The 13441-nt window shown below is 40.9% G+C and overlaps 1 protein-coding gene across 4 annotated transcripts in view; it reads right to left on the reverse strand.

Moving 5' to 3' along the window:
• Positions 1–13441, reverse strand: part of ncor2 (nuclear receptor corepressor 2) — a 90875-nt gene that overhangs the window by 45479 nt on the left and 31955 nt on the right. For all 4 annotated transcript variants that reach the window (XM_012917302.4, XM_023153246.3, XM_023153245.3 and 1 more), the window contains exons 6-8: positions 8298–8411; positions 2304–2360; positions 482–534 (exon numbers count right to left, since the gene is read on the reverse strand). In XM_012917302.4, the coding sequence (XP_012772756.2) occupies positions 482–534; positions 2304–2360; positions 8298–8411 (224 nt within the window). The remainder of the gene's footprint in view (positions 1–481; positions 535–2303; positions 2361–8297; positions 8412–13441) is intronic.

Here is a 13441-nt window from a genome sequence, read left to right on the forward strand (position 1 = left end):
ACAGAGGTCAACAGCAGCAGTTCTTCAATCCCATGTGCATCAACACACACTGACTACCAATGACCTTATCGCTAATTCACCAGTTTTTGAACCACTTTCAGTGGTCGGTCTTTGCCAAAATCACTTGGATCTTTAAAGCTGCCTTTTTCTCCTCCATCTTCGTGTTCACTCGCAGCTTAATTTATTCTATTGCTTGACAGGTGCGATTGTAAAAAAAGACACAAAAACCACAACACTGACACAAAAAACTTAATCTGTCAGTGGGTTTAGCGCTTTGGCTAAATCGGTGTACATCTTTAAATACATCCGTTTGTAATTAATTTATATAAAAACATGTCCATCAAGAGCTCTAAAGTGATATTTATCCCACAGGAGGTCCCATGTCAGTTAACATATTCAATACGTTACACCTGTATTTTAGTGTTTGTGTATAAAAGACTTAGTGATAAGAGTGTGTAGGCATATATAATGACAAACTCACATTTTGATGTTTTCATGGTACTGCTTGGTATCAGATGGCTGGTTGTACAGAGGCTGGATTGGAGGGAAAAAAAGCTGATGAACAGAAAGCCATTTTTTTCCAACTGTATAACAGATAAAACAAAGGTCATATGTCACTTTTCCTTCCAACATGTCATGAATATGACTCTCATCTTACAGCAAAAAAATAAATAAAATAAAATAAAATATGACCTTAAACCACAGGGTTTTTCCTGAGGTTACTGCTCAAAAATAAAATGTCCAAAATAAATATAGTATTTCTCTGCATACACTCTGGATAAACAATCTTAGTATCAAAACAAAGCTAAAATTTGTGAGACCTTATCAGAGGTGTAAATACAGGTGTCAAAGTAACTGAGGATGGAAGAAAAAAATCTATATATATATTTTTAAGAAAATATGAAAAAAAAGACCTTTGAAAATATGCTGCAGTATACAAAACTCCAGAAAATCATGAATCACCATATGGATATTATGTGTGCATAATATCCATATGGTGAAAGTTGCAATAGCTGCAATGCTGCGGCGTGAAACTGAGAAAAGTTGCAGAGGTTTTAGTGAAGACATAGCCAGGCGTATTGCAATTTGGCACAGTGAGTGAAAATTGAAATTTCTTAGGTATTAACAGCATTAACTTTCTTTACATGCCTAAAGATTTCTTGTATTTGAATATTTTCTGACGAATTGCCCACATACATGTGCATAATGGGCCTTCCATGAATGTAATGGATAATCTGTGGGCCTGAAAATTCTGAGGGGCAGTAACTTTGGCTTCTATTGGCCGATTTGCATGACTGACCCCTCCTTTTAATCATTTGAGCCAGTAGGATCACAGTAACTTTCACAACGTTTACATCAACCCCACCAACCAGAAATTGCAGGGCGAGAAATACAAGTGAATGCAAAAAGCACAACACTTACCATTGTTAAATTCAATCGCTGTAACTGTCGGAAAATGGCAACGTTTTGGCAGGAAAGGGTCTGAGGCATTGTGGGAGATTTTCAAGAAATGAGAGATAGCCACGACTTTTAAAGTTTTGGTATAAAAAAAAAAAGCAAAGGTAAGGCTGAATTCATGTTACAGTTTTTAAAAGTGAAATATAATTTCGGTCTTCTTTTGTTGCTGGTTCAGTGAATTTTGCTCAGCGCGTGATGAAAGTTGCAGTTTTGGGATCTATGCAATATCAGCTTTTAGAAATTTATTATTTAAGGGTTTCAAGAGGTTAGCAAGACTGATACAAAGCTGTGACTGCCAGAAGACCGATAACACGATATAATTCAATCCAGCGAACTCACTCATAAAACAAATAAACTAGGGATAGTATTTTGCGTGGGCTCTTGAATAGGCTCATTAAAAAATAAAAAAAATTTTTTAAAAAAAACTTAAAAAGCCAAGTGGACACACTCAGTGTGCTACTATGCATGTGGGAGTAAGATGTATGGACAGCCAGATGGCCACACATAGTATATCAGGATGTAGATGAAGAAAAACACAGTAGTCTGGAAATGTATAAAGGAGCAGAAGTACTCATTTCAGTACGACTGCTAGAACAAGCAACATGCGAGTCATTTTATTTAAAATTAAATATTTAACATACCACCTAATGGAGCTTTAAGATAGCACACAAATGTTTTCACTTCATTATTTTTAACCTAAGCACTTGGTCATGATGTGATCAGGCTTGTTCCTCTCCCCTAAGCATCCTTTGTCCCTCTAATGTGACCTTGTGAAAAAACACGGGGGGTGGAGGAAAGGGAAATGCTAAAACTGACTTGTGAGATAAAGTAAAGTCTCTACTCACCAGCTCTACCCTGGGTCCCAGTCCCTCCAGTATCCTGTGAGCTTCTTCTGCCTTTTTCTAGTGAGCAAAGATAAACACAAGTAGAACATTAGCCGGCCGCCTGCACCTCTGCCATCACCACGGCAACGCAATGAACATGCTAACTTGATCACTAAGGCTACACCACTTCTTGCCGGCTGGATGGAGAGATGGATGCGTTGACTATTATTAGAGCTTTTAACTGAAGCTGGGCCGCAGCTCCTTGCCTCAGCACCCTCTCCCCTTTCTCTCTCTCTCTCTCACTCAGATAAAAAATAAAAGATTACTCACCACCCCTGAGCAGAGAGGTAAGAGAGGAAGAGCAGGCGGGCAGGAAAGCAAGTGGGAGTGGAACAAAAAATGAGTGGGAGAGAAAGAGCAGAAAAAAAGAAGAGAAAAAAAACACAAGGAACAAGGAGGGGTGGGGGCTACAAGGCTTTGGTACTTATCTAATAAGAGACATCTGATGAAAGACAGAGAACGCTCCGAGCTACCTACAGCCATCAACCCCTTAAAAAACAAAATTCCTGGTCCAGGTACCATAAAACAAGAGGAGGGGTTTTGGGGCATGAAGCTGGGCAGTTAAAAAAAGAAGGGAAAAAAAGGAGGGGGGGGGGGGGGAGACGACAAAAAACAAACAAACAAACAAACAAACAAAAAAAACCCACACACCCCCATCTCGGGGTGACCTCTCTGCTGCTCTGCTCCTCCATACATTTATATTTAGCTCCCTCCACTAGACAAATGTTGAAAGCAGTGGCCCAGACTGCTCCTCTCAGTGCTTTTTCATGCTTTTCTTTATTCCACTATGTAAGCCTAATCAAACAGCCCCTCCTTGGTGGCACGCTGCACACTCCGTTTCACATCTCAGTTCATTTTCCTCAATGATCAATCTAAACTGCCTGGGCTTCAGCTCTTTTTCCACTAGTACTACCTCAACGCGACTTGAAGTGGTACAACCCGTCTCGACTTGTTTTCCATTACAATCGAGTACCGCCTAAGGTGGCGCGGGGTCTTTATAGCAACGCGTCCGAACGTCTCGTGACGTCATTTGTATGCGACAAGAACACGACAACTAGGGCGGCCTGCGGCATTTTTCAGACTCGTGTCCACCGTGTTGTTTCCGTGTAGCCATTTCCCTTGTCGCCTGGTTTTAAAACCGGCGGTTTCAATTTTCGTGAAGCAGAAGCTCTAATGACTCATCGTGTGATGCCTCTGACTAGCCAATTGGTGGCACACAGTTTTTCGATGTCATATTTTCCAGTCGCCCTGGATCGCTTGGAACCGCGGTCAAGTAGGTACCCAAAAAAAGCATATATGGTATCAGGTGTTATCACGTAATGGAAAACCCTAAGTAGGTACTAATGGGAAAGGGCTATTACAGACAGGATTGGCAGTATAAAACAAAGAAGGGTGGTGGATGGAGAGGAGCATGTGGGAGAAATGGGTGGGTGTGTGATGGAGCCTACACGCTTCACCTCCCATCATGTTTCTTCACTGTAGAAGTAGCAAAGGAGGTGTTTGGGGACCTTCTAAGTTTATACAAGACTCATGCAAACAGACTTGAAAGTGAGACCCCAGAGAAGCTCAGCACAGCTCAGCTTCAGTCAACACAGGCTGACAAGTAGGTCACCTGAGAGGGAATCCAAATGACACAGGTCCTACCTTTAAAACTACCGTGCATTTCCCCTTACTATGAATGCAAGCAGAAGCACTGATGCTTTACATATGCACAGCATACATATCTTTCAAATGCAAATACTGTATCGAGATGTTATTATTCTTCCTTCAGTCTGATTAGAGTTTTTCCTCATTCCTGTTGCTCGTCACCAGTGAGTAGGTGTAACAGGCTGCAGAGTGTTGCCTCAGAGAGCTTGCTCACTACAGAAGCAGTTAATGAGCAGCAATTATTAAAAGCAGCCTTTCATCCTCAAGGGAATTGGGAGACTCAAGGATTTATATTCATTTCCTGGCTGTGACACTTTAAGCGAATTTGAGAACAAGACTGCATGATTTCTGACCTCAAACCGCTTGAAACACACATTCAGATGAAAATACTTGAAATGGCATGTTCAGAGATAAAGAGTGAGGAGGGGGAGCAGACAAGACTATTCTGCTTATTTCATGAGGGAGGGACAATGCTTTTAATAACTGCTCTCTCGATCCATGTCTACCACAGATAGCCCATCACACAACCGAAGCGGAGAAGCTGGTTCCATTATTTCAATCACACTCCCCTGTGGTAGCACACTGGACTTAAGGGCTGCGCAGTTGTAAATCAACTATTTTCTCCAGCAGGTCATTGCTTAGGCTGCTGCCCCCGCGACCCGGCCCCGGACAAAGCGGATGAAGATGGATGGATGGATGGAGGTCATAAGCTCAAACTAAAACTACAATAGTGTGGTTTTTTGTTTGTTTTTTGGGGGGGGGTTTTTTTGTTTTTTGGGGGGGGTGGGGGGGGGGGGGGGTGTAATGTGACTACAATCACAAAACCTGTGAAACTCCCATAAGGGGGGGGGGGGATAAATAAAAAAAAAAATAAAAAAAACAGGTACGAAAAGATAAAGCCTAGAGGGCAAACTTAACACAGAATAATGAAAGAATTTAGCATAGCTCAATGCAAGCTTCACAAGCCAGTGTAACACAGGATCTTTTTTCCTGTTGTGTTTTGTGTCCGTGTTCTAAATATGAGAAGAGTGAAACCGAGCTGAGCCTTCCCCAGAGTTGGGGGGCTGTCAGCAGAAATGAGGCTGTAACCCTGAATGAGAAAGCTGAGCAGAGTGTAGCAGGAACAAATGACAACACAAAGACATGAGCTCAAAAGGGTACACGGAGGCTGAAGTAATAATAGACAGATGCTTAAATACACACCTGTGTGTGGCGACATGTTAAAATACATACTCAAGGTGGTGTTCAGCACACACCTACCAGTGATTATTTTTGTTTGAAATTGGGTATAGCACCAAAGCTGAGGGACATAAAGGATGCAAGTTATTTTGCAACCTCTAAAAAAAAAAAAAGCAAACATTTGAGGATATATCATTTGCTTTTAAAAAAAAAAATAATTTCGAGTGCGCAAGCTCTAACCTCCACAGCTCTGTGTGCTTTGAGTTTGAGTGCATTAATACACACACACACACACACACACACGCACACACACGCACGCACGCACGCACGCACGCTCCAGGAGCCGTTGAGTCAGATGTTGCCAGGCGTAAATGATTTCTATCTAGAACAGGCCATTTACTGTTAATTGTTGTCTGCAAAAAAAGATGGGGCTGTACAAGTTATTCTAAGATTTCCTGGCGTTTCTAGAAGCAACCGTACACCTTCAAGTGTATTATCACCTCTGGGCTGAGTAGAGTTTACACTCATTCACATGTAGTATTTAAAACCAAGCCAGAAAAAACTGTTTTCTCTCAGCATGATATCTTTACTGCCTCAGATCACAATACCTGGATTCATTTAATATCTTACTGTATTATGTTAAATTTCACTTTTCTAAGATCATCATATTTATATTTTAATTATTATCTTGAATAAAAGTGAAATTCTCTTTTGAGAAAAAAGTTGAAATGTGGAGATTCCAGTTTCAAGACCCTCTAAACAATGCCTTGTGTAGTTGAGTTCATGAAATCTTACATCATTTTCCGTTTTAGTTACAAGGAAATTTCTCTTTTAGCACATAAACACAGTATAAAGACACTGAAAAGATAGTGCAGAAAGCTGCACCTGGCCAGAAGGGAAATAAGCCAGAAATAAAAATTTGGCTTGATTTGTAAAATATGAAATAGCAAGAATATCAATGGTTACACCCTTGTGCAATAAAAAGGATGCGTGTTGTATCACAAGATAAGACAGCTGTCCAATCTGTTTTACTAAATCATCAACACCAGGCATTTTGTAGAGGGTATAGAAGCTGTCTGGAATCTCTACATTTTAGCTAAAATAGTATTTTGACTTCAATCGCAAAATTTTGACTTTATTCTCAAAACATAGAATAATTTCTTAATATGGCCCTAAGACTCCTTCATAGAGAAGGAGAACAAATAGAAATAAATTTAAAAAGAAAAAAAAAAAGCTCTTTTTTTTTTATAGAAAGGGAGGGTGAAGCAAAAGCAAGTTGGAGGGTCGGCAGTAGGCCAAAGTACACCAAGTCAGTGAGAGGGAAGTGGGAAGTGTTACAGAGGTAACGCTACAAGTCAGCGATTTGTACACATCCAGATAACTCTTAAGCAATGTCCTGCTATTTCGCAGAAATGCTTTGAGTCGGCTGTGCCTGATGACAGTAATAGTTGTGAAGGACAACCCCAGCTCTCCTAAAAGGGCTTTTAATGCCATTTGTGGCCATGAACTAGCAGAAAATGATTGTTCTCTAAAAACCAAGCTTCTGCACAAAAACAAAACCTGAAGGCAAACAAATGACGCAAAAATGTTCTGCTCTGCAGCCAGATCCAGGACACACAATACCAAGATTTGTCGGTTTGTTTTTTGTGTAACGGTCCGACATACCGCCTTTAGCCAAAGGCAAGGACATAAAACGTAGCTGTAAAAGACATGGGCTACGACCAACACGTCACTTTGTGCTACTGGAGCCTCCATACACGGACTCTGAATAACACAGAGAATGGATGACCCTACACTGACATGCCCATGATGATTCAAAACAAGCAAAGATTTTGGGGGGGGGGGGAGTGTCCCTGAACTGGGTTTTTTGTTTTGTTTTGAATGACATTTAATCAGGGTTAAAATTTACACCTTTACGATCAATTCTTCATTTTTGGTGCCTTGAATGTGCCAGAAATGTTGACAATATTGAAATTTGCTTTGTTAGCAAACAATTAGTTGTTTACCTGTTCCTAAATCCAGCTTCTTTTCCTGAATCTGGGGGCACAGTGAAATGAAAGGAGGACTTCCCTTCTTAAAATGCCACTTTATTAAAAAATAAATAAATAATAATAATAAAAAATGGAGGTGCAAACCTCCTTCCAACCACTAGAGGGACCGAGAGCACAGAGAATCACTTCAAATATAGACTTCTGTACACAACATTCTCTGCAGCACATAATTATTGCCTTGATTTGGACTTTTTAAATAAATAAATAAGACTGGCCACATTTTCTAATGAATTTTTTTATTTTTGCTTCATTTTTCTTTTTGGAAAGAATTGAGAATTTGCATAAACAGACCTGCATAAAAGACACAAGTGCATTTGTATCATTCCCTGATATGTGTATGTTTTTTGTTTGTTTGGGTTTTTTTGCATGCATACACCTGTAAATTCATCATACTTGCTATGCTGACCTTTAGGAAGTCGTTCTGCCTTGCCTGACATTAAAGACTAGAGAACAGGTATGAGACGCATCTGTGACACTCACCGTCTCTGTTACACAATTTAGGGTTGGGCTTTTTTTCAAGAATTTAATCAAATAAGGTATTTAAAAACGACAGATCACAATGAAAAGAAAAAGAAACATTCTTGCAGACTGTATAAACCCACCATGAGCAACACACACTTTGATTATGGTGTAAGTGTATTAATGAAAATCACAAAAGTACTATAGACTACTTGTATGTTATGCGGTTTCTTTAAAGCTACACCTGCTGTGCAATTTAGATTAGCTTACAGAAACTATTTTCAAACTCTGAGCAGCTTCTCATCTCAAAATTAGCATACATCACACATCAGAGAATGTTCAGAGGACAGCACAACTTAATTTAGGGGCTTATCGTGCACCAGCCAAAAACCACCCAAACATGAGGAAACGGTTGCCCTCCTCCACTATTATTTACTTGTGCTGATAAATATAGTCAAAATGAAGTGAAACTATTTCAAATGCAAGGTGCGCGCGCGCGTGTGTGTGTGTGTGTGTGTGTGTGTGTGTGTGTGTGTGTGTGTGTGTGTGTGTGTGTGTGTGTGTGTGTGTGTGTGTGTGTGTGTGTGTGTGTGTGTGTGCGCGCGCGTATTCCACTGACCCTGTTCTCATCGTAGATGATCTGCACCAGGCTGCGGTGCTTGGCCTCACTTGGTGGTGGCGAGATGGGTCGCTCTGGCTCATGGGGCTTTGCGGCCTCCTCCTCCAGCTGTTGCTGTAACGTGCGTGTAAACAAAGATGACAGTTAATGCTTAAAATAGGGCCCTGGACTTCAAGGAAGACCTGCGGCTCACAGGTTTCTGCTGTGAGGTTAGACAGTGTGCATTAGATCAGCTGTCCTTCTCTAGCTCTCCAACAGGGACAGCATTAACTGTCCTATTTACTGTAATAGCTATTAGCACCCCAGGGTCTAGTTAATCAAAGAGTTACCAAAACAGCTTGTAAACAGAGCCAATGCCTGGTGTGTAGCTTGAACATCCATTGACTAAAAAAAGAGAGAGACAGAGACAGACAGAAAAGAGAGAAATAATGACATGAACATGTGGAAAAACAACACCAGACAAATACTGGAACAGAGGAAGTTCTTTAACCTACTAGTCATCTTGGCAGGTGACCAAGCTTTACTTGTGATTACACTACAGAACCAGAGGACTTAAGGAAACTACTGTGGAGCATTTTGGCATTCAGAAAGAAGCTAACCAGTTTATAGAAAGAAAAGCAGAAATCATAAATGGAAAAGCAAAGTGTAAATGCAACCAAAGGGGGACTGCTATTCAAACTGTGCATTCTACCCATATGTGGAAGAGGCTAAATGTACCAGTCAGGATAATTAATCCGCCCACACTTTATGACACCAATATGCAGCATGTGGACACAGCCACTTCCTTCTGACTTTGAAAATGGAAGGCAGCGAAGAGCTTAAAGCTATTAAAACACTTTTAGACACTTAAAACACGACACAGAAAGCTGGAGCTTAACAAATTCACTTTTAAATAGGACATGCTGCATATGTAGAAATGACCTATGAACAACCGTTTTCCTTCTTATTATTCAGCAGTGCCAGTCATCCAAGTCTGTGTCTAACAGTGATTTGCTAGTTAGCAAGAAATTAACCGTTAGCCTGTTCTTAAACTCCAAATACTTAAAATTACCTGATTAAATTATCCAATCACAATTTAGTTTTCTGTCCTCCTTCTGAGATATGTTAGGTAGTGCTTAAACTCTGAACTATTAAACCATAAGAACAAGTGTCCAAATTAAACTTGTATCAACAGATGAGATGCAAGGTGGAGAAAAATCTGATTACAAGGACTGTTGCATTTAATTTACTGCTTCTTTTCAATCGCTACATTGAAAGAGTCAGACCCAAGGATAGACTTTCAGTAAAAGCTTGACAAAAATCTAATACAGCAGCAAGTATAGTCTGATACTTATAAGAAACTCAACTTAAAAAGCATCATAAGTCTTAATCAGGTAAACTACGTGAATGTACTATTGCTGTGATTTATTACTATTACTGAAGGTCCACGGCTCCAAACCATATTAAAGGGACCTCTGGCTAATATGTCGGGCTCCGAGTTGGGCTCGTAGCCGAAAAATAGCTTTACTTCGTTGTCTGGGTCAACTTTGCTAGCGAGAGACAGAGAGAGGCGTTGAAAGGCTGCTCCAACGGAACTTACCGTAATTGTCGGGCTATAAGCCGCTACTTTTTGCACAAGCTTTGAACCCTGCGGCTTTTAGTCAGGTGCGGCTTTTCTATGGATTGTCCATGATTTTTGTCATATCGTAAGACGATTTGTTTTGTTTGTTCCGCTGTTGTACGGCACTACGTTGCCTGGCGGAAGGATCGGGGTTCAAGAGTGGTATGTTAGTCACATGTCCGTCCGCCAGGCAACGTAGTGCCGTACGAATTAGCGAGAAAAACAAACTTCAAAGTAGCGCTACGCATTCAGCGGGAGGCGTGGATGATGAGCGGCGATAAACTTGCGAAAAGCAAGTTATGCCCAACTCCACCGGTGGATTCTGACAGCGTGGAAAAGTGTGAAAACATCCACGATCAGCAACGGATTTTGAAGGGCTGGACTGCTGCATGATGGAGAGGAGGACTCCGACATTGACAATGAGGATTTCTTTGGTTTTGAAAGTGACAACGAAGGAGAGAAGCGGAGAGTGGATGACGAAGCCATCCTGAGCCTGTTTGTATCCGACACTGGAGGAGAGGACTTTGGTGGTTTTAGTGCGCAGGAAGAAGAGAAAGATGGTGGTGAATGACTGACTTTTCTTCTTGTTAAAGCTGTGTCACTGCACCTGAGCCTAAAAGGTAGTCCGAATCTATTTTTCTGGTGTGCTGTAGGTTACTGTTATGTACTACATGTGCAAATATGTACCCATAACTTGTTTTTCAAAATATTAATAAAAGGGGTGTGTCTCCAAACAGCCATCTCTTTCCTGACAATTCCCTTTGTGCATATTCTCTTACATATGATAAGTCAACATTGAAACACCTGCGGCTTTTGGTCAGGTGCGGCTAATGTATGTACAAAACAGGATTTTCCCCTGATTTTAGCTTGTGCGGCTAATATTCAGGTGCGCTTTGTAGTCCGGGAAATACGGTATTGTTTCGGAGGAAAACACAAACACAGCGTACAGTTGAGTCTTAATAGCTTACTTACAGCTGGGCTCGTCAGGCACTCTTCTTGGCTGCAGTGGTTATTATTATATTTACATGCTTCCAGCTCCTGTTTCTGCTCGATGATAACTCGTAGTTTTCCACTCGCCTTTTTCTCCCTCCTCGCGCTCACAGACACATAACGGGTATGGCAGTGCATTCTCCCTGCAGCACGGACTACACTGCCCATGAGGCTACATTCTTTAGAGCATGTAGCATTCTGCCTATTAGCTTAGCACAACAACAACAAAAGGCCACTCTCTCACCCAGGAAACACGCAGAGAAAGAGCGTCACCCTGTAACCATGGCAACCGTAACGCTGCCACCTGAAACAACAGAACGTAGCTGTCAAACCCAAACAGTCCTGACCCGCCACAATATGAAACAGGAAAGTACCGCCGTGTAATCCATTTATTTCAACAAAGTAACTGTATTGTAAATACCACCTTTTTAAACGGTAACTGTAACGGAATACAGTTACTCATATTTTGTATTTTAAATACGTAACGGCGGTACATGTATTCCGTTACTCCCCAACACTGCATTTCTGACACCCTCCCAAAGTCTATAAAAGACACAAAAGAGAGCTGAGATCTTACTTCCTGTTTACCTTATTTCAATAAGATTCAGTCTATGGGTCTGAAAGATGGAGACAGAAACTGGAGAAGTGTACTCAGCTATAAGTTATCTGGAAGAATAGACCAAGTGCTGCTGACCATACAACGTATCTACCAGTTAAGTCAGCCACGTTCCCCTCCCCACTCCCCCTTCTGATCTCCTGACAGGGGCTTCAGAAAGGGGAGAAAGGAAGCCTCCAGAGGATCTACTTGAGAGGAGTATAAGACGGATCATCTTTTGCCATTATAGCCCTGGATAAGAATCTGGTGAGGCAAACAGACATCCCCACAGAGAGCCCCCTTCCCTGTTCAAACCCACCATGAAGTAAAATAAAATAAAACAGCCATCCTGAGCTTGGCTGACATGAATCATGCTGGCTGTAACCTAAACCTTAACCGCCACCCATTCACCAACTCTGCCAAAACCTTTTAATAAAGTTTTAGCATGCCACCTAATTAGTCCAGATGTTTTAATGCTCGAAGAGAGCCGGACTGTAAAAATATCCATAAAAAATACTGTGTGTATTAAGCGACGATGATGAGGGGAGGGATCTTGATTTATGCTGGTGAGCAGCTGAGTTCAGATTCTCCATCATTTAAAAAGGTTCGACACCAAGGTTGAAATCCAATAGCTGGCTTCATTTTGGTTCTTGTGGTAATTTGGAAAAAAAAGAGAAAGGAGGCAGTTCTCAGTTTCAGCAGTCGTGTTGTTCATGCCAGCAAATTTTACAGCAATAGTTGATTTATGTTAGTGTGGCAAAAACAGGACAAACAGGACATGTTGTGATGAGATTACATCAGCGGTGACACCAATGAGGTCTCAGACCACCCTCATCTCTGATGTCAGGGCCATCATTTTACTGTCAGCTTGACTGCGTTACTTAGAGCGCTGTGCAAAAGTTTTGAGCCACTCTCATTTTTGTATTTTTTCCTTCCAACCCAGACTTTCTTGTATTTCTTTTTATTAAAGTACTGTTGAGCAATAGCTCTCATGACTTTCTGAGGGTCTTTCAATTTGCTGCTTTTTCACTCCCGCTACTTAGCACAGACCTATGAATCACTCAAGCATAAACCAGGAACTTAACTCAATGGATGAACCAGTATTGTGTCATACCTACAACTTAGCGAAGAACCAATTTTAAGAACATATTTAGTCAGTTTGTTACCAGCATCCAGTTTGTCAAACATAAAATTAAGTTTTTTGCACAAAAAACTTAAGTAAAAGTTCGGCATATCCCAGCAGTGTGCCTTTTAAAAATTGGAGGAAACCGGAGAGCAATGCAAAATCATTTTAACACAACAGAAGAGCTTTTACTGTCCCTTCAAGAAGCCTGGAGAACTATTGCTGAAGACTACTTAAAGTAGAAAGCCTGCCTAAAAGAGTTCAGGCTATGTTGAAGAATAAATGTGGTCATACCACTTGTACCTCAAGCTTGTTCGAGTTGTACAAACTCTCTTTGCGTCATATACTTTCCACGCATATTTTCATGTTTCAATAAATCCTACACATCTTTCCTATTTTCATAACAAAATATGAAAAAGTGAGCGGTGAATAAAGGCTTTTACACGCTACTATAAACAGAAACCACAGACACGTAAACATATAAACATCTGGCAAAGTACTCAACCCTATTTTGTGGTAGCTCTCGTTACAGCAGGTGTCTCCTGGAGTACATGTGACACACTTTCACAGGGTTAAAACCGTACCCCACACAAACTATCACATGTATGTTGACAGAACAATTTCAGTAAAAAGAACAAGCTTGACCATACGATTTCATCACTGATCATGGAAGGAAGCCAAAGGGGAAGTGGTGTGGTCAGCATACAAGTGGTGCAGACAAACACAAAACCTCACCATAGTCTCACTCCTCCCCCAGAGAAGCTGTCATATATATAGCTCCATATACATTTTCAACTTACTTTTGTCCCAAATTAAATAGTGAAGAGAACTAAGCC

The sequence above is a fragment of the Maylandia zebra genome, linkage group LG12, assembly GCF_041146795.1.
Source record: "Maylandia zebra isolate NMK-2024a linkage group LG12, Mzebra_GT3a, whole genome shotgun sequence".
In the NCBI taxonomy this organism is placed as follows: Eukaryota; Metazoa; Chordata; class Actinopteri; order Cichliformes; family Cichlidae; genus Maylandia; species Maylandia zebra.